Source organism: Oenanthe melanoleuca, unplaced genomic scaffold, assembly GCF_029582105.1.
Source record: "Oenanthe melanoleuca isolate GR-GAL-2019-014 unplaced genomic scaffold, OMel1.0 S109, whole genome shotgun sequence".
Taxonomy (NCBI): Eukaryota; Metazoa; Chordata; class Aves; order Passeriformes; family Muscicapidae; genus Oenanthe; species Oenanthe melanoleuca.
In genome coordinates, this window is record NW_026612758.1 from 30,567 (window position 1) to 50,040 (window position 19,474).

The 19,474-nt window shown below is 57.0% G+C and overlaps 3 protein-coding genes across 3 annotated transcripts; 2 read left to right on the plus strand and 1 right to left on the minus strand.

Annotated features, from left to right (window-relative positions):
* Window positions 1-1,110: 1,110 nt before the first annotated feature.
* Window positions 1,111-2,749, minus strand: GADD45B (growth arrest and DNA damage inducible beta). Its single transcript, XM_056515898.1, has 4 exons — window positions 2,550-2,749; window positions 2,359-2,460; window positions 1,910-2,123; window positions 1,111-1,801 (listed from the first exon to the last, which is right to left on the minus strand). Exons 1-4 carry the CDS (start codon window positions 2,585-2,587, stop codon window positions 1,688-1,690), a joined length of 468 nt encoding a protein of 155 aa, XP_056371873.1. The 5' UTR covers window positions 2,588-2,749; the 3' UTR covers window positions 1,111-1,687.
* Window positions 2,750-5,307: 2,558 nt separating this feature from the next.
* LOC130266624 (cocaine- and amphetamine-regulated transcript protein-like) lies at window positions 5,308-6,855 on the plus strand. Its single transcript, XM_056515895.1, has 3 exons — window positions 5,308-5,752; window positions 6,497-6,580; window positions 6,688-6,855. The coding sequence occupies exons 1-3, from the start codon at window positions 5,621-5,623 to the stop codon at window positions 6,793-6,795; spliced, it is 324 nt and encodes a 107-aa protein (XP_056371870.1). The 5' UTR covers window positions 5,308-5,620; the 3' UTR covers window positions 6,796-6,855.
* Window positions 6,856-8,414: 1,559 nt separating this feature from the next.
* LOC130266623 (microtubule-associated protein 1S-like) lies at window positions 8,415-18,006 on the plus strand (the record flags this gene model as incomplete). Its single annotated transcript, XM_056515894.1, has 4 exons — window positions 8,415-8,559; window positions 11,716-11,817; window positions 16,107-16,189; window positions 17,866-18,006. Coding segments are annotated over exons 1-4 (459 nt in total), but the record flags the coding sequence as incomplete, so codon positions are not given.
* Between the last annotated feature and the right edge of the window lie 1,468 nt (window positions 18,007-19,474).

The window sequence follows — 19,474 nt, forward strand, 5'->3', positions numbered from 1 at the left end:
CAGGGACACCGTGGGTGCGTGACCCTGTCGTGGGTGGGTGAGCTCCGGGGGGGCTGCACCCGGGGGTGTCCTGCGGGTGCGAGGGGGGGGATTTTGGGGGGCCGGGCGATGCTGTCACCCCTCCCACCCCCGTGACACAGGCGCGGTGTGACACACCGGTCACACGAGCGGCACCGCGGCGGTGACAGCGGCGACAGGAATGGACTCGTGACCGCGCTGCCTCCGCCGCTTTCCCTGGGGGGGTTTCCCAGGGGGACCCCCGGGAACAGCGAGACCCCACCCCGAGCTGGGGGACATGGGGGGGGGTCGCAGTTTGGGTGTTGTCACCCCCAGGACATGGGGGGGGGTCGCAGTTTGGGTGTTGTCACCCCCAGGACATGGCGGGGGGGTGGCCTCAGTCACGCGCCGCGTTCCCTCCGCGCGTGTTTCTCTCGCAAACAAAACCCCGAAGGAGGGCACAGGGCACGGGGACAGGGACACTCTGCCACGGCCACCGTGTCCCTGCCCAGCCGGACAGCGCGTCCCAGCCGGGCAGCTCCGCCCTGGCCCCGTGCCGGGGCTGGCGGCGCTCCCGGGGCCACCTCGGGTGACACCGCGCGTGTGACACGGGGCGGGGCGCGCTCAGGTGAGCTCGGGGCCGCACGGGACCCGCTCCCCACAAAGGGGGGACCCCACTTTCCCCTGACCCCACTTTCCCCGGAGCCCTCGGGCTTCCCCGTCCCCTTGTCGCCACCCCCGGGGGACACAGGGAATCCCCCCGGGGTCCCCCCACCCCCCACGGGCAGCCCCGGGCCCGCTTCCCACGGCCGCGGTTTCTGCGGGGGTGGGGGAAGTTCCACGGGGGGGGGGGGGGGTCGTGCCTCAGTTTCCCACAGCGCTCAAGGCTCCCCCGTGGGCGTTTTTAGTGAAAAAACCCTGTTCCAGAGAAGGGTGGGGTGGGAATTTCTCCTCCGGCAGAGGCCACACGCAGGGGGAACCCCCGGCCCTATAAAAGAGCCCCCAGGGAGGTGGAGCCCACCCCAAACCCCAGAACCCACCCAGGAGGCGCCGATCCCGATCCGGCTTCCCTCGGGAACGGCTCCAGCAGCGCAGAGGAACAGCAAACACCACTAACGTCAGACATTTTATTGCAAATAAATTTAGTTCATCGCTCGGTAGAAGAATAAACTCTGGAAAAGGTTCAGCTCAGGGTGTCCAAGTCCAAAAGCAGCACCCGGGGGGGTGCCAAGTCCATGTGTGCAGACGTCGATAATTCCTTGGAAAAAGCAGTTTTTTTGCAACAAAAATAAAAATTAAAAAATCCAGCCCTCTGCAGTCCTCGCCTCCATCAGGTCACAGCTGCCAAAAATCGCGACAGTGTCCAGCTCCGGGGTCACCCCCGCGCTCCGCAGCGCCCGCCCGGGGCTCCCCAGCTCCGGCCCACGGCCAGCACGACCAGTGTCCAGCGGCTCCGGCCAGTGGCCACCCGGCTCCGGCCAGTGGCCACCCGGGCTCGGCCCGGCGCCTCCGTTCCCACCGCAGCGGCCGCGCTCCCCCTTCCTCTCTCCGGTTCAAAAGAAAAATAAAATCGGTGGGTTTTGGGGATTGTGGGTTGGAACTGGCTGTTTCTCCTTTTTTTTTTTTTTTTCCCCGCTGTTTGGTTTTTTTTTTAAGGTTTTTAACCCTTCGAGTCCAGGCCGGGAAGGGCTCAGCGCTCCTGCAGACACACGTAAGGCACCCACTGGTTCCTGTCGCGACTCTCGGCGCAGTAACTCGCCACCTCCGCCAAGCCCTGACTCTTCCAGGCGTCCGTGTGCGGGTTCTGGGGGGGAGAACACGAGGTTAGTGCCACCAGCGCCGCGACACGTGTCCCCAAAGCCACCCTGTCACCCCCCCGGCCCCCGCGGGGTCACGGGGCCCCCGCGCTCACCGTGACCAGCAGGCAGTGCAGGTCGCGGGGCTCGGACTCCGCCTCGGGCTCGCCCAGGATGGCCGCGAGCCGCTGCATGCCCGACACGCGCAGGATGTGGATGTCGTTGTCGCAACAGAACGCCTGGATCAGCGTGAAGTGGATCTGCAGGGCGATGTCGCCTTCGTCCTCCTCGTCGGTGGCCAGCACGCACAGCACCACGCTGTCGGGGTCCCTGCGGGGGCGCGGAGGGTGAGCGGCGATCGCGACACCTCGGGATAGCAGAACCCCCTCCCGCGGAGCTGTCACCCCCCCGTGTCACCCCCCCTGTCGCGATAAGAATGGGCGACAGATCGCCCAAATTCTGCATGGCCACCCCCCTGTAAAACACTCCTAATTAACAGGAACCGGGATGAACCCCGCCACGCGAGCCAGACCCCCCCCCGACAGAGCCCTATCGCGATACTCACACATTCATGAGCTTGGCCGACTCGTAGACCCCCACGGTGAGCCGGTCCTGCCGCTGCGCCGCCACCAGCACCCGCTCCACCGCCTCGCTCACCGCCTGCATCCTGTCGGGAGGAACGGCAGAGCCGGTGAGCGCCGACAGCGACAGTCACGGAGCCGCCGCGCGGAACGCCCCGAGCTCCGCGACACTTACTTGCTGCTATCGCAAGGCACCAGCTCCTCCAGGGTCATGGTGCGATTGTAATCCCCAAGAGAAGAAGGCAAATTCCAAGTGCAATAATCCTGAATGCGGATATCACGCGGGTATCGCAAAAATATCGCGGCGCTATCGCGATTCCCCGGCTCGCTCCGCTCCTGCCGCCGCTCCGACACGATCGCTCTGGGCTCTGCCGCGCCCAGCGCCGCCTTTTATCGGCTCCCTCCGTGGGGCGGGGCCACGCGCGGCGCCCCCGCCTCGCCCATTGGCGGAGCCGCCCACGAGCGCGGCGCTGATTGGGCGCCGCCGGCGGGGCCCACGTGGGGTGAAACGCGCGGGGGGGGGGCGCAGTTTCAGGGCGGGGGTTTCCCCCGCGCTCTCGCCCCCCCCGCGCGGGAAAGTGCGTGGGACCGGCGGGGCGGCGGCACCGGGGAAAGGGGGGGTCCGTGCACCGGGGGGTGCACCGGGGTCGGTCCGTGCACCGGGGACTGTTCAGGGGGGTCCGTTCGTGCACCAGGGGCTGCACCGGGGATCGGTTCGTGCACCGGGGGTTAGTCCATGCACCGGGAGCTGCACAGGGGGGATCGGTCGGTGCACCGGGGGTCGGTCGGTGCACCGGGGGTCACTCCGGGGGTCGGTTCGTGCACCGGGGGTCGCTCCGGGGGTTGGTCCATGCACCGGGGATTGTTCAGGGGGGTCCCTTCTTGCACCGGGGGTCGCTCCGGGAGTCGGCTCGTGCACCGGGGGCTGCACCGGGGGTCGATCCGTGCACCGGGAGCTGCACAGGGGGGGTCGGTGGGTGCACCGGGGGTCGGTTCGTGCACAGGGGACTGCACCGGGGGTCGCTCCGGGGCTTGGTCCATGCACCGGGGACTGTACAGGGGGGTCCATTCGTGCACTGGAGGCTGCACCGGGGGTCGGTCCGTGCACCGGAGGCTGAACCGGGGATAGGGTCCTGCACCGGGGACTGCACCGGGGGTCCATTCGTGCACCGGGGGCTGCACCGGGAGTCGGTTCGTGCACCAGCGGCTGCACCGTGGGTTGGTCCTTGTACCGGGGACTGCACCGGGGGGTCCGTTCGTGCACCGGGGGTTGCTGCGGGGGTCGGTCCGTAGGACAGGGGTCGCTCCGGGAGTCGGTTTTTGCACCGGAGTCGCTCGGGGGGTCGGTCGCGGCACCGGGGGTCAATCCGTGGGACCGGGAGTTTCTCCAGGGGCCGGTTCGTGCGCAGGGGTCTGCACGGCGAGGGTCGGTCCGTGGAACCGGAGCTGCCCCGGGGTTCTGGGCGTGCACCGGGGGTCGGTCCGTGCACCGGGAGCTGCCCGGTGGGGTCGCTCCGTGGGTCGCGGGCGGCAGCGGGGGTCGGTCCGGTACACCGGGGGCTGCATCGGGGCTCTGTCGGTGGAGCGGGGGCTGCACCGGGGGGCGGCAATTCACGCACCGGGGCTCGGGGGAGGCTCGGTCCGTGCCAGCGGGACCCGCAGCCGGGGGCGGGCGGGGCCGGTGCGCTCCGAGCCGGGGGAAACGGGGACACGCGGGGAGCTCCGAGCTGCGGGCGGGCGGCGGCCGCCACCTGCCGGGGCCACGGCCCCGCTGTCCCGCGCTTGTCCCGGGGCTGGGCACATCGGGGTCGCCTCCTCTCGGTCCCCGGGTCCCGCAGCTGCAGGGCCGGGCCCGGATCCCCGGGGGCCGTGGGGTCGCGGGAGGTGCCCACGCCGTGCCTCAGTTTCCCTCGGCCGCGTCCCTCTGAGCCGTGTGTCCCACGCTGCCGCCTGCCCACGGCGGTGCTGGCGCTCTGCGCGTGTCCGCTGTCCCCATCGCTGTCCCCGCTGAGCGCCCCCCGTGTCCCCCCGCCCCACCCATCGCAGCGATGGCCGCGCTCCCGCGATGACTCCTCCGAGCCAGCAGGCGGCGCTGTCTCCGCCCTCTCGCTTCTCCTGTCGCAAAGACTTATGGGAAATGTAGTCCTGGAGCGCCCCGCCCCGCCAGCGCCATTAAATGAGGACTACATTACCCAAAAAGCTTCGTGCCCTTGGGTGGGCGGAGCCTCGTGGCGTGGGCGGGGCGCGGCGCCGCCAAACCGGGACCGGGACCTGGACCGGGACCGGATCGCTGGGGCTGGGCTGGAATGGGGCCGGGGGTCACCAAACCGGGCTGAGGGCGACCGAACCGGGACCGGACCGTGTGGGGGCGGCCGAAACTGGGCTGGAGTAGGAGCAGGAGCCACCGGAGCGGGGGCTCGGGGTTCTCCGCGCTTCGGTCCCGCCGGTGTCCGGCCGTGCCCCCGGCCCTGTCCCGCCGCCCTTCCCGTCCCGGTTTCTGTGGGGGTCTCCCCTTGGACCCCCAAACCCCCAGCGAGGAGGAGGAGAAGGGGGAAGATGAAGATGAAGATGCTCGGCTGTGACGCTGATGGCTGGGCAGGACCCCACGGGGATGAGGGATCGGGGGACAACAGGGACCCCACGAGGATGCAGCGAGACTGGGGGATCCCCTGGGAGCACAGCGGAACGGGGGGCGGTGTCTGGGGGGACCCTGGAGGTGTTTGGGGACCCTCTGGGGATATGAAGGAACCAGACAAGAGCGGGACCGGAGAGCCTGGGGGGGCTGTGGGACAGCAGAGCTGCAGCTCCCTGTGTCCCCCCGGCTGTCCCCCCCTCTGTCCCCCTGTCTGTCCCCCTGTCTGTCCCCCCTCTGTCCCCCCTCTGTCCCCGCCTTTCCAATAAATCCTTTTGTCACCCCCTCGTGCCCCCCGGTCTGTGCCGTGTCCGGAGGGAGCTCCGCGCTGCGGAGCCGCTCCGAGCCCGTGTTTGCTCAGGGAATTGGCGGCGGCTGCGGCCCGGGGGGGTCACCGGGGGTCCCCGCCTGCCCACGGTGCTGACGTCCGTGCCTGGTGGCCCCTGTGTCCCCAGGGACGCTGTGTCCCCCCTCCAGCCCGGTGACGGTGCCGCGCTTTGGGGGGACACAGGTGCCCCGTCTGCGTCACCGCGTGTTTGGGGGTGGCTGGGGGGGGTATAAAGCCGAGCCTGGCGCATCCCGGAGCATCCAGGGGCTCAGCCGGCAGCGGGGACATGGAAAGCGCTCGGCTCTGCCTGCTCTGCCTGCTGGGCTCCGGCCTCATCCTGCTCGGCACCCCCGATCCGGTACCGGAGCTCCGGCCCCCCCCGAGCCCGCCCGGGCACAGCCGGGAGGAGACGGGGCTGGTAAGGGGCTGGGGAAGGGAGCAGGGGGTCCCCAAAACTCCCCGTGCTGTTTTGGGGTATTTCGGGATGTTTGGGCCGGTTCTAGGGGGTCTCTGAGGAATTGGGGAGGCGGAAACCGAGACCCCTCCTCTGGTTTTGTGCTGCTGCCGTCGGGTCCTCGCACCGGGGACATCCCGCAGCGCCGCTGGATTGGGGAATTTTGGTTGTTTTCTCCTTCCCTGTTCCATCCTGAGCTTGGGCTCGGTTACAGGGAGGGTGGTGGGGACCGGAGGCCGCGCCCGGCAGTGGAGGCGCCCTAAGAACAGACCCTGAACCCCCCGATCCTGGCCGGGATGAGCCAGGCACGGGGTGGGGATGGGGCAGGAGCCCGGGGGGGACTCGGGGTGACAGATCCAGAGCCCTTGGGTGTGCTGGGGAACTCGGGGTGACAGATCCAGAGTCCCTGGGTGTCCCGGGAATTCGGGGTGACAGATCCAGAGCCCCTGGGTGTCCCCAGAGATTCGGAGTGACAGATCCAGAGCCCCTGGGTGTCCCCAGAGACTCGGGGTGACAGATCCAGAGCCCCTGGGTGTCCCCAGAGATTCGGGGTGACAGATCCAGAGATCCTGGGTATGCTGGGGGATTCGGGGTGACACGGATCTGGAGTTCCTGGACGTTCTCGGGGGTTCGGGGTGACAGATCCAGAGCCCCTGGGTGTCCCGGGAACTCGGGGTGTCCCGGGAACTCGGGGTGTCCCCGCGGCAGGTGGGGGTGCTCCAGGAGCTGCTGGACGAGCTGGGGACGCGGGAGCCGCCGGCGCTGGAGAAGAGGCTGAGCTGGGTGCCCTGGGTACGGCGGGGCCGGGGGGCGGCGGGGGCAGGGCCTGGGGGGGGGGTTCAGGGGGACCCCGAACCCCCCTTTTGCGGGGGTGCCGCGCTGACGGTGCCGCCCCGCAGTGCGAGCCCCGGGAGCCGTGCGCGGTGCGGCGCGGGGCGCGCATCGGGAAACTCTGCAGCTGCCCCCGCGGCACCTCCTGCAACCTGTTCGTCCTCAAGTGCTCCTGAGGGAGCGGGGACACCGGGGGACATCGAGGGACACCGGGGGACATCGAGGGACATCGGGGGACACCGGGGGACACCAGCTGCCACCCGCCCGCGCCCCCTCCGGATGGACCCGCAGAGCCCCCCCGGTGCCCTGGCCCTGGGGCTGGCGGTGTCCAGGGACACATAAAACCATCGGATCCACATTAAACCATCGGATCCACATTAAACCATCGGATCCACATTAAACCATCGGACCCACGCGTGCCGTCTGCTTTTTGGGGGGTTTTGAGGTTCCCATCCCCCTGTGCCGCTGGGCAGGGGGATCCCATCCTGCTGTGGGTTCGGGAATCTGAGGTTGGGGCGGGGATGAGGGGCAGGAAGTGGGAATCGCGTCCCGCTGTGGGAAGCAGGAATGGGAGCGCTGGGGACGGGCAGGGAGCTGAGTCCTGGATCCTCCCGTGGTCACGGCGCGGCGGGTTCCGGAGCCGCTGGAGGGGGATGGATGGAGGATCCGCGGGGCTCACACTGCCCGGCCCGGCCGCATCCCCATCCAGAATCCCGAATCCCCATCCAGAATCCCGAATCCCCCACCCGGAATCCCAAATCCCCATCCAGAATCCCAAATCCCCATCCAGAATCCTGAATCCCCCACCCGGAATCCCGATCCCCATCCAAAATCCTCATTCAGAATCCCGCATCCCTATCCAGAACCCCGAATACCCCATGCAGAATCTCCAATCCCCATCCAGATCCACCATCCAGAATCCCTCATTCAGAATCCCAGATTTCCAATCCAGAACCCCGCATCCAGAATCAGAATCTCACATCCCCATCCACAATCCAGAACCCCCATCCAGAATTCAGGACCCCCCATGCAGAATCTCTAAACCACCCGGAATCCTGAATGCCCAGCCAGAATCACGAATCCCCCAGCCAGAATCCCGAATCCTCTGCCCAGAATCCAGAATCCCCATCCCAAATCCCCATCCAGAATCCCAAATCCCCATCCAGAATCCTATTCAGAATCCCGGATCCCCATTGAGAATCCCGCACTCAGAATCCTGATCCCCATCCAGAACTCCGAATCCCCCATCCAGAATCCAGAGCCCTCATACAGAATCTCTAATCCCCACCCAGAATCCCAATTCGGAATCCCAGATCCCCTATGCACAATCTCTAATTCCCATCCAGAATCCCCATCCAAAATCCCCATCCAAAATCCTGAATCCCCATCCAGAACCCCCATCCAGAATCTCTATCCCCATCCAAAATCCCCATCCAGAACCCCTATCCCCATTCAGAATCCCGAATTCCCATCCAGAATCCCCATCCAAAATCCCGAATCCCCATCCAGAATCCCCACCCAGAATCGCGATCCCCATCCAAAATCCCCATCCAAAATCCCGAATCCCCATCCAGAATCCGCCACCCACGATCCCAAATCCCCACCCAGCACCCCCCACCCCGCGCGGGCCCCACCCGCTGCCCCACCCCGCGCGTTGCCCCTTTAAGAACCCTCTCTCCCACCTCCGCTCCGCCCACCCGCCTCCCCTGCGGCGCCTCCCATTGGCTGCCGGTGACATCACTGGGCGTGTCCCGCCGGGCTGTGACGCAGGGGGCGCGGCCAACGGGCCGGGCGGGGGGCGCCGAAGATGGCGGCGGCTCCGGTGGCGGCGGCGGCGGCTCCGGCCGCGGGGCATCGCCGCTTCTCGCTGCTCGCCATCGTGGGCGGCGGCTGCCACCGGCCCGGCCTCAGAGCCGCCGCCCTGCAGCAGCTGGAGCGAGGTGAGCCCGCGCGGTGCTCCGGGGGATGCTCGCGGACCCGCCCCGTTCCCCCCCCCCTCACATCGCGGTCGGTCCCGCCGCTCTCGGGCCCGCCGGGTTCTGCTCCTCTCCCGCTCCTTTGGGTTCTCTGCGTTCCTGAATTCCCGGGATTTGCGCTGGTTCCTGCCCCGCTGAAATCGCAGCATCTGCCCTTTGTCCTCCCCCACATCCTCAGGGTCTGGGTTCTCCGGCTCTTTCTCCTCCCAGGGTCTCCAGGGTTTGCTCCCCCACAGGATTTAACCCCCCAGGATCTGCTTCGTTCCCGGCACCCCTAAACCCCCAGGATATGAACCCCTAAATCCCCAGGGTATAAACCACTAAATCCCCTGGATCTGAACCCCTAAATCCTCAGGATATGAACCCCTAAATCCCCAGAATATGCACCCCTAAACCTTCAGGATCTGCCCTCTAAATCCCCAGGATATAAACCCCTAAATCCCCAGGGTATAAACCACTAAATCTCCGGGATCTGCCCCTCTAAATTCTCAGGATCTGAACCCCTAAATCCTGAGGATCTGCACCCCTGAATCTGCAGATCTGCACCCTTAAATTCCCAGGATCTGAACCTCTAAATCTCCAGGATTTGCCCCCCTAAATCCCTAGGATCTGCCCCACCTGAATTCCCAAGATCTACATTCCTAAATCTCCAGGATCTGAACCCCTAAATCTCCAGAATCTGCACCCCTAAATTCCCAGGATCTGCACCCCTAAATCCCCAGGATCTGAACCCCTAAATCCCCAGGATCTGCACCCTTAAACCTCCAGGACCTGCACCCCTAAATCCCCAGGATATGAACCCCTAAATTCCCAGGATATGAACCCCTAAATTCCCAGGATGTGAACCCCTAAATTCCCAGGATCTGCCCCCTCTAAATCCCCAGATTGGCCCCTCTAAATCCCCAGGATACGAACCCCTAAATCCTCAGGATCCGCACCCTTAAATTCCCAGGATGTGAGCCCCTAATTTCCCAGGATCTGCACCCCTAAATTCTCCAGAATCTGCCCCACTAAATTCCCAGGATCTGCACCCCTAAATTCCCAGGATCTGAACCCCTAAATCTCCAGGATCTGCCCCACTAAATTCCCAGGATATAAACCACTAAATCCCCAGAATATGCCCCCCTAAATCCCCAGGATCTGCACCCCTAAATCCCCAGAATCTGAACTCCTAAATTCCCAGGATCTGAACCCCTAAATCTCCAGGATCTGCCCCCTAAATTCCCAGGATCTGCCCCTCTAAATCCCCAGAATCTGCCCCCATAAACTCCCAGGATCTGCACCCCTAAATCCCTAAGATCTGCCCCCCCTAAATCCCCAGGATCTGAACCCCTAAATCTCCAGGATCTGAACCCCTAAATCTCCAGGATCTGCACCTCTCAATTCCCAGGATTTGCCTCTTTTCCTGCCCCACGTACTTTAGGGACCCCCCACACCCCTCCCTGAGCCATGCCCGGATTTTGGGGGGGGGTCTCAGGCTGTGACAAATCCCAAAACCACCGCGGGAGGGACATTCCCGTTGTCCCCCGAGTGTGGGACTGTCCCAAACCTCACCAAAACCACCCCAAAAACGGCCCCAAACCCTTGTGCAACCCCGGGGCCGTTACACCATCCCCCACCCCTTCTCTGGCCGTTACCAGGAACACCCAAATTTTTTGGGAATACGATCCCAAAATCCTCTTTGGGGTGTTTGGGTGGTGCACCTGTCCCGGTGGTGCTGACAAATCTTTAATTCCGTAATTAGAACCTTTGAGGAGGTGTTGGCAGAGCTGTTCCGTGCCCCGGGGGTTTGGGATTTTTGGGATTTTTGGGATTGAGTCACGCAGGAGGAGCTCACCTGCTGGGCAGGTGTGACCCCAAAAAAAAACCTCAGTGAGGGGGGAAATTTTAGGGGATCAGCCCCTGGTGCTGGTGGGTTCTGAGCCCCCAGTCCCAAATTTTTATTCCAAATTTTTGTCCCAATTTTTTTTAATCTCGAATTTTTTATCTCGAATTTTTTTATCCCGAATTTTTTATTCCACATTTTTTATCCCGAATTTTTTATCCTGAATTTTTTATCCTGAATTTTTTCTCCCAAATTTTTTTCTCCCAAATTTTTTTATCCCAAATTTTTTATCCCAATTTTTTTTCCCCAATTATTTTTCCCCAATTTTTTATCCCAAATTTTTTATCCCAAATTTTTTTATCCCAAATTTTTTTATCCCAAATTTTTTATCCCAAATTTTTTTATCCCGAAATTTTTAACCCAAATTTTTTTATCCCAAATTATTTTTTATCCCAAATTATTTTTTATCCCAAATTTTTTTTATCCAATTTTTTTATCCCACATTTTTTTATCCCAAATCTTTATCCCACATTTTTTATCCCAAAATTTTTTATCCCACATATTTATCCCACATTTTTTTATCCCACATTTTTTTGTCCTACATTTTTATCCCACATATTTATCCCACATTTTTTTATCCCACATTTTTTTATCCCACATTTTTTTATCCTACATTTTTATCCCACATTTTTTATCCCACATTTTTTATCCCGAATTTTTTATCCCAGATTTTTTATCCCAAATTTTTTTATCCCACATATTTATCCCACATTTTTTTATCCCACATTTTTTTATCCTACATTTTTATCCCACATTTTTTATCCCAAATTTTTTATCCCAAATTTTTTTATCCCACATTTTTTATCCCACATTTTTTTATCCCACATTTTTTTATCCCAAATTTTTTATCCCCAATTTTTTATCCCCAATTTTTTATCCCACATGTTTTATCCCAAATGTTTTATCCCAAATGTTTTATCCCGAATTTTTTATCCCAAATTTTTTTATTCCGAATGTTTTATTCCAAATTTTTTGTCCCAAATTTTTTATCCCGATTTTTTTATCCCAAATTATTTTTTATCCCAAATTATTTTTTATCCCAAATTTTTTTATCCCAAATTTTTTTTTATCCCAAATTATTTTTTATCCCAAATTTTTTTTTATCCCAAATTATTTTTATCCCAAATTTTTTATCCCAAATTTTTTATCCCACATTTTTTATCCCACATTTTTTATCCCAAATTTTTTATCCCGAATTTTTTATCCCAAATTTTTATCCCAAATTTTCTCTGCAGGGATCCGCTCGTGGGACATCGACCTGACCTCCTGTAACCTGGATGAGCAGCTGAAACTTTTTGTGTCTCGACACTCAGCCACCTTCTCCAGCATTGTGAAAGGTAAAATGTGGGGTAAAAACAGGGAAAATGTGGGATAAAAACAGGGAAAATGTGGGATTAAAACAGGGAAAATGTGGGATAAAAACAGGGGAAATGTGGGATTAAAACAGGGAAAATGTGGGATAAAAATGGGAAAATGTGGGATTAAAACGGAAAATGTGGGATAAAAACGGGGAAATGTGGGATTAAAACAGGGGAAATGTGGGATAAAAACAGGGAAATGTGGGATAAAAACAGGGAAAATGTGGGATAAAAACAGGGGAAATATGGGATTAAAACAGGGAAAATGTGGGATAAAAGCAGGAAAAATATGGGATAAAAGCAGGGAGAATATGGGATAAAACAAGGGAAAATGTGGGATAAAACAAGGGAAAATGTGGGGTAAAACCAGGGGAAATGTGGGATAAAAACAGGGGAAATGTGGGATTAAAACAGGGAAAATGTGGGATAAAAACAGGGAAAATGTGGGATTAAAACACGGGAAATGTGGGATAAAAACGGGAAAATGTGGGATAAAAACATTGGGGATAAAAATGTGGGATAAAAACAGGGGAAATGTGGGATAAAAACAGGGAAAATGTGGGATAAAAACGGGAAATGTGGGATAAAAGCAGGGAAAATGTGGGATAAAAGCAGGGAGAATATGGGATAAAAGCTGGGAAAATGTGGGATTAAAAACAGGGGAAATGTGGGATAAAAACAGGGAAAATGTGGGATAAAAACAGGGGAAATGTGGGATAAAAACAGGGGAAAGTGTGGGATAAAAGCAGAGAAAATGTGGGATAAAAGCAGGGAAAATATGGGAGAAAAGCAGGGAAAATGTGGGATTAAAAACAGGGAAAATGTGGGGTTAAAACAGGAAAAGTATGGGATAAAAGCAGAGAAAGTATGGGATAAAAGCTGAGGAATATGGGATGGATAAAAGGAAAATGTGGGATAAAAGCAGGGAGAATATGGGATAAAAATAGGGGAACTATGGAATAAACCCAGGGAAAATATGGGATAAAAACACGAAAAATATGGGATGAAAACAGGAAAATATGGGATAAAAGCCAAGGAAAATATGGGATAAAATCAGGGAAAATAAGTGACAAAAGCAGGAGAAATATGGGATAAAAACAGGGAAAGTAGGGAATAAAAACAGGAAAAATCTGGGATGAAAACAGGAAAAACGCTCCTGGAAGCCGGGGGTGGTGATCAGGACCCCCCTCCCCCTTCCCCCCTCCCGGGTTTTGGGAACAGGCCCAAACCCCTGAACCCCCAAACCCCTGAACCCCCAAACCCGTGATCCCCTAAACCCGTGATCCCCAAACCCCTGATCCCCCAAACCCGTGATCCCCCCAAACCCCTGATCCCCCAAACCCCGTGATCCCCCAACCCCCTGATCCCCCAAACCCGTGATCCCCCAACCCGTGATCCCCCCAACCCCGTGATCCCCCCAACCCCGTGATCCCCAAACCCGTGATCCCCCAAACCCCTGATCCCCCAACCCCCTGATCCCCCAACCCGTGATCCCCCCAATCCGTGATCCCCCAAACCCTCTGATCCCCCAAACCCGTGATCCCCCAAACCCGTGATCCCCCAAACCCCCTGATCCCCCCAAACCTGTGATCCCCCAAACCCGTGATCCCCCAAACCCCTGATCCCCAAACCCGTGATCCCCCCAACCCGTGATCCCCCCAACCCGTGATCCCCCAAACCCCTGATCCCCAAACCCGTGATCCCCAAACCCGTGATCCCCCCAAACCCGTGATCCCCTAAACCCCGTGATCCCCCAAACCCCCTGATCCCCCCAAACCCCCTGATCCCCAAACCCGTGATCCCCCAAACCCGTGATCCCCCAAACCCGTGATCCCCAAACCCCTGATCCCCCCAAACCCGTGATCCCCCAAACCCGTGATCCCCCAAACCCCTGAACCCCCAAACCCCCTGATCCCCCAACCCCGTGATCCCCCAACCCCCTGATCCCCAAACCCGTGATCCCCCCAAACCCGTGATCCCCAAACCCCGTGATCCCCCAAACCCGTGATCCCCCCAAACCCGTGATCCCCAAACCCGTGATCCCCCAAACCCCGTGATCCCCCAAACCCCCTGATCCCCCAAACCTCTGATCCCCCCAACCCCCTGATCCCCCAACCCCGTGATCCCCCAAACCCGTGATCCCCAAACCCGTGATCCCCCCAAACCCCCTGATCCCCCCAAACCCCGTGATCCCCCAACCCCCTGATCCCCAAACCCGTGATCCCCAAACCCGTGATCCCCAAACCCGTGATCCCCAAACCCGTGATCCCCCCAAACCCCCTGATCCCCCCAAACCCCGTGATCCCCCAACCCCCTGATCCCCCAACCCTGTGATCCCCCAAACCCGTGATCCCCCAAACCCGTGATCCCCAAACCCGTGATCCCCAAACCCCGTGATCCCCAAACCCGTGATCCCCCAACCCCACCTGATCCCCAAACCCCGTGATCCCCCAAACCCGTGATCCCCCAAACCCCTGATCCCCAAACCCCGTGATCCCCCAAACCCCCTGATCCCCAAACCCCGTGATCCCCCAAACCCGTGATCCCCCAAACCCGTGATCCCCAAACTGGTGATCCCCCCAAACCCGTGATCCCCCAAACCCCGTTATCCCCCAAACCCGTGATCCCCAACCCGTGATCCCCCAAACCCCTGATCCCCCCAAATCCGTGATCCCCCCAAACCCCCTGATCCCCAAACCCCGTTATCCCCCAAACCCCCTGATCCCCCAAACCCGTGATCCCCAAACCCAAAAATTCCCATGAAGGATTTGGGGGTGTCTCCAAAAATCCCCTGGAGGATTTGGGGGTGTCTCCAAAAATCCTCATGAAGGATTTGGGGGTGTCTCCAAAAAACTCCCTGGAGGATTTGGGGGTGTCTCAAAAAATCCCCTGGAGGATTTGGGGGTGTCTCCAAAAATCCTCATGAAGGGTTTGGGGGTGTCTCCAAAAATCCCCCCTGGAGGATTTGGGGGTGTCTCCAAAAATCCCCCCTGGAGGATTTGGGGGTGTCTCAAAAAATCCCCCTGGAGGATTTGGGGGTGTCTCAAAAATCCCCCTGGAGGATTTGGGGGTGTCTCCAAAAAATCACCCTGGAGGGTTTGGGGGTGTCTCCAAAAATCCTCATGAAGGATTTGGGGGTGTCTCCAAAAAATCACCCTGGAGTATTTGGGGGTGTCTCAAAAAATCCTCATGAAGGATTTGGGGGTGTCCCCAAAAATTCCCATGAAGGATTTGGAGGTGTCTCCAAAAATCCCCCCTGGAGGATTTGGGGGTGTCTCCAAAAATCCCCATGAAGGATTTGGGGGTGTCTCAAAAAATCCCCCCTGGAGGATTTGGGGGTGTCTCCCCTCCAAAATTTGGGGGGATTTTGGGGGGATTTTTGGAGGGAATTTGGGAGGATTTTGGGGGGATTTTTGGGCGGGTTTTGGGGGGATTTTCGGGGGGATGTTGGGGGGGATTTTGATGGGGATTTTGGGGGGTTTTGGGGGAATTTTGGGGGCGATTTTGGGGGGATTTTTGGAGTGAATTTGGGGGAATTTGGGGGGGAATTTGGGGGGATTTTTGGGTGCATTTTGGGGGGGTTTTTGGGGAGATTTTGGTGGGATTTTGGGGGGGCTTTAGGGTATTTTTGGGAGGATTTTGGGGGTATTTTGGGGGAGATTTTGGGGGGTTTTGGGGGGAATTTTGAGGGGATTTTTGGTGGGATTTTGGGAGGATTTTGGGGGGGGTTTTGGTGGGATTTTGGGGGGGCTTTAGGGTATTTTTGGGCGGATTTTGGGGGGATTTTCGGGAATTTTGGGGGAGATTTTGGGGGGTTTTGGGGAAAATTTTGAGGGGATTTTTGGTGGGATTTTGGGAGGATTTTGGGGAGATTTTGGGGGGATTTTGAGAGGATTTTGGGGGGATTTTGGGGGTATTTTTGGGAGGATTTTGGGGAGATTTTGGGGGGATTTTGAGAGGATTTTGGGGGGCTTTAGGGTATTTTTGGGCGGATTTTGGGAGGATTTTGGGGGTATTTTTGGGAGGATTTTGGGGAGATTTTTGGGGGGTTTTGGGTGGATTTTTGGGTGCATTTTGGTGGGGATTTTGGGAGGATTTTGGGGGTATTTTGGGGGATTTTGGGAGGATTTTGTGGGGATTTTTGGGAGGATTTTAGGGGGATTTTAGGGTGGATTTTAGGGTGCATTTTGGTGGGGATTTTGGGAGGATTTTGGGGGTATTTTTGGGGGGATTTGGGGGTTTTGGGGTGTCACAGCTGGTCCCCACAGGTCAGAGGACCCTGCACCACCGTGGGGATGTGCTGGAGACCCTGGTGCTGCTGAACCCTTCAGACAAATCCCTGTGTGATGAGGTGAGCTAGAAAAATAATAAATAATGAATAATAAATAATAAATAATAAATAATAAATAATAAATAATAAATAATAAATAATAAATAATGAAATAATGATAAATCTCAATTTATAATTTTGCTGGTTAGAGTTTCAATCCCCCTAAACTCTATTAAAACCCTCTTGCTGTGCTGTGTGTCTGGGTTTTGCTGGTAGAAGAAATAAATAATGATAAATATTCAAAGAAATAAATAGTAATTAATATTCAAAGATATAAATAATAATAAATATTTAGTGGAATAAATATTAATTAATATTTAAAGAAATAAGTAATAATATTAAAGGAAATTAATAATAATAAATATTTAAAGAAATAATAATAAATACTCAAAGAAATAAGTAATATTAAAAGAAATTGATAAGAAAAAATATTTAAAGAAATAGATAATAATGAGTATTCAAATAAATAATAAGTATTCAAAGAAATAAATAATAATAAGTCTTCGAAGAAGTAAATAATAATAAGTATTCAAAGAAATACATTATAGTAAATATTCAAAGAAATAAATAATAATAAATATTCAAAGAAATAAATAATAATTAATATTCAAAGAAATACATACTAATAAATATTCGAAGAAATAACTTAATAAATATTAAAAAAAATAATGAATACTCAAATAAATAATAATAAATATTCTAAGAAATAAATAATGATAAATATTTGAAGAAATAAATAATAATTAATATTCAAAGAAATACATACTAATAAATATTCGAAGAAATAACTTTTAATAAATATTAAAAAAAATAATGAATACTCAAATAAATAATAATAAGTACTCAAAGAAATAAATAATAATAAATATTCAAAGAAATGAAGCTGCCTTTGGAACCTGTACAGCAATTCCCAAGATCTCACTCCTGGCCAGCTGAGGTGAATTCTGCCTGGGGGAGCCCAAAGGTGGAACCACCCCCAGCCAGGCAGCGCCAGGGGGGACCCGGGGTTGTGCCCTGTGTGTCCCCTGTGTGTCCCCTGATGTCCCCTGTGTGTCCCCTGTGTGTCCCCTCTGAGTCCCCTTGATGTCCCCTGTGTGTCCCCTGTGTGTCCCCTTTGAGTCCCCTTGATGTCCCCTGTGTGTCCCCTGCTGTCCCTGCTGTCCCTGCTGTCCCCTGCTGTCCCTGCTGTCCCTGCTGTCCCCTAATGTCCCCTGCTGTCCCTGCTGTCCCCATGTCCCTGATGTCCCCGTGTCCCTGCTGTCCCTGCTGTCCCCTGCTGTCCCCTGATGTCCCTGTGTCCCTAATGTCCCCTGCTGTCCCCATGTCCCCTGCTGTCCCTGCTGTCCCTGCTGTCCCCATGTCCCCTCTGCTGTCCCCTGATGTCCCCGTGTCCCTGCTGTCCCTGCTGTCCCCTGCTGTCCCTGCTGTCCCTGCTGTCCCCTGATGTCCCCGTGTCCCCTGTCCCAGCTGCGGACCCTGCTGTCCCCATGTCCCCTGATGTCCCTGCTGTCCCCTGCTGTCCCTGCTGTCCCCATGTCCCTGCTGTCCCTGCTGTCCCCTAATGTCCCCTCTGCTGTCCCGCTGTCCCTGATGTCCCCGTGTCCCCTGATGTCCCTGTGTCCCCATGTCCCCTGATGTCCCTGTGTCCCCTAATGTCCCCTCTGCTGTCCCTGACGTCCCCGTGTCCCCTGCCCCAGCTGCGGACCCTGCTGACGGACGTGTCCCAGCACAAGCTGCTGGTGTTCGCGGGGCCGTGCGTGGAGGGCACGGGGGAGCTGATGCTGCAGACCGGCTGCTTCTCCCTGCGGGATTTCCTCCAGATCTTCACCGACAAGGAGGTGGGGACCCCCGGGGGACCCCCGGGGTGGGGAGGGGCACGCAGGGGCACACACAGAGGGGGTTTGGTTTTTTTTTGGTTTTTTCCTCACCTGAGGTGAGGAATGGAGCAGATGGAGGGGGCTCGGGGGTGCTGGAAGGTGTGGGGTAAAGGCTGGGGGTGCGGGAGGGAAGGGGCAGATCCTGGGGGTGCAGGGGGGCAGATCCTGGGGGTTTAGTGGGGCAGATCCTGGGGGTGCAGGGGTGCAGGTCCTGGTTTAGGGGGGCAGGTCCTGGGGGTGCAGGGGTGCAGTTCCTGGGGGTTTAGGGGGCAGATCCTGGGGGTGCAGGGGGGCAGGTCCTGGGGATTTAGGGGGCAGATCCTGGGGGTTTAGGGGATAGGTCCTGGAAGTTTAGTGGGGCAGATCCTGGGGGTGCAGGGGTGCAGGTCCTGGGGGTTTAGGGAGTAGGTCCTGGGGGTTCAGGGGGCAGATCCTGGGGATTTAGTGGGGCAGGTCCTGGGGGTTTAGGGGTCCAGATTCTGGGGGTTTAGGGGTGCAGGTCCTGGGGGTGCAGGGGTGCAGGTCCTGGGGGTGCAGGGGGCAGGTCCTGGAATTTTAGTGGTGCAGTTCCTGGGGGTTTAGGGGGGCAAACCTGGGGATTTAGGGGGCAGATCCTGGTGGTTCAGGGGTGCAGGTCCTGGGAGTTTAGGGAGTAGATGCTGGGGATTTAGGGTGCAGATCCTGGGGATTTAAGAGTGCAGTTCCTGGGGGTTTAGGGGGGCAGATCCTGGGGATTTAGGGGGCAGATCCTGGGGGTGCAGGGGGCAGATCTTGGGGGTTTAGGGGGCAGATCCTGGGGGTTTAGGGGGGCAGATCCTGGGGATTTAGGGGTTCAGATCCTGGGGGTTTAGGGGTGCAAATCCTGGGAGTTTGGTGGGGCAGATCCTGGGGTTTAGGTGTTCAGATCCTGGGGGTTTAAGAGTGCAGGTCCTGGGAGTTCAGGGGGCAGATCCTGGGGATTTAAGGGTGCAGATCCTGGGAGTTTAGGGAGTAGATCCTGGGGATTTAAGGGTGCAGGTCCTGGGAATTTAGTGGGGCAGATCCTGGGGGTTTAGGGGTTCAGATCCTGGGGGTTTAGGGGATAGGTCCTGGGGTTTAGGGGTCCAGATTCTGGGGGTTTAGGGGGCAGGTCATGGGAGTTTGGTGGGGTGGATCTTGGGAATTTACGGGGGCAGATCCTGGAGATTTAGGGGTGCAGATCCTGGGAATCTGGGAGCACTTGGGAATTTAAGGGTAGACATTGGGGATTTAGGGGAGCACAAATCTTGGGAATTTAGTGGGCAGACATTGGGAATTTAGGGGAGCACAGATCTTGGGAATTTAGGGGAAGTAGATGCTGGGGATCTGGGGTCACAAATCCGGGGAGTTTAGTGAGGCAGATCCTGAGGGATGTTGGGGGGAAGATTCTGTGAATTTAGGGGTACAGATC

Excerpts from the sequence above, each read along its gene's own strand:
- GADD45B (XM_056515898.1), bottom strand. The coding sequence starts at position 2,587 with ATGACCCTGGAGGAGCTGGTGCCTTGCGATAGCAGCAA. Across the intron at positions 2,124-2,358 it reads TCGGCCAAGCTCATGAATGT|GGACCCCGACAGCGTGGTGC; the intron begins GTGAGTATCGCG and ends GCGCCCCCGCAG. Across the intron at positions 1,802-1,909 it reads TGCACTGCCTGCTGGTCACG|AACCCGCACACGGACGCCTG; the intron begins GTGAGCGCGGGG and ends TCTCCCCCCCAG.
- LOC130266624 (XM_056515895.1), top strand. The coding sequence starts at position 5,621 with ATGGAAAGCGCTCGGCTCTGCCTGCTCTGCCTGCTGGGCTCCGGCCTC. Across the intron at positions 5,753-6,496 it reads GCCGGGAGGAGACGGGGCTG|GTGGGGGTGCTCCAGGAGCT; the intron begins GTAAGGGGCTGG and ends TCCCCGCGGCAG. Across the intron at positions 6,581-6,687 it reads GGCTGAGCTGGGTGCCCTGG|TGCGAGCCCCGGGAGCCGTG; the intron begins GTACGGCGGGGC and ends GCCGCCCCGCAG.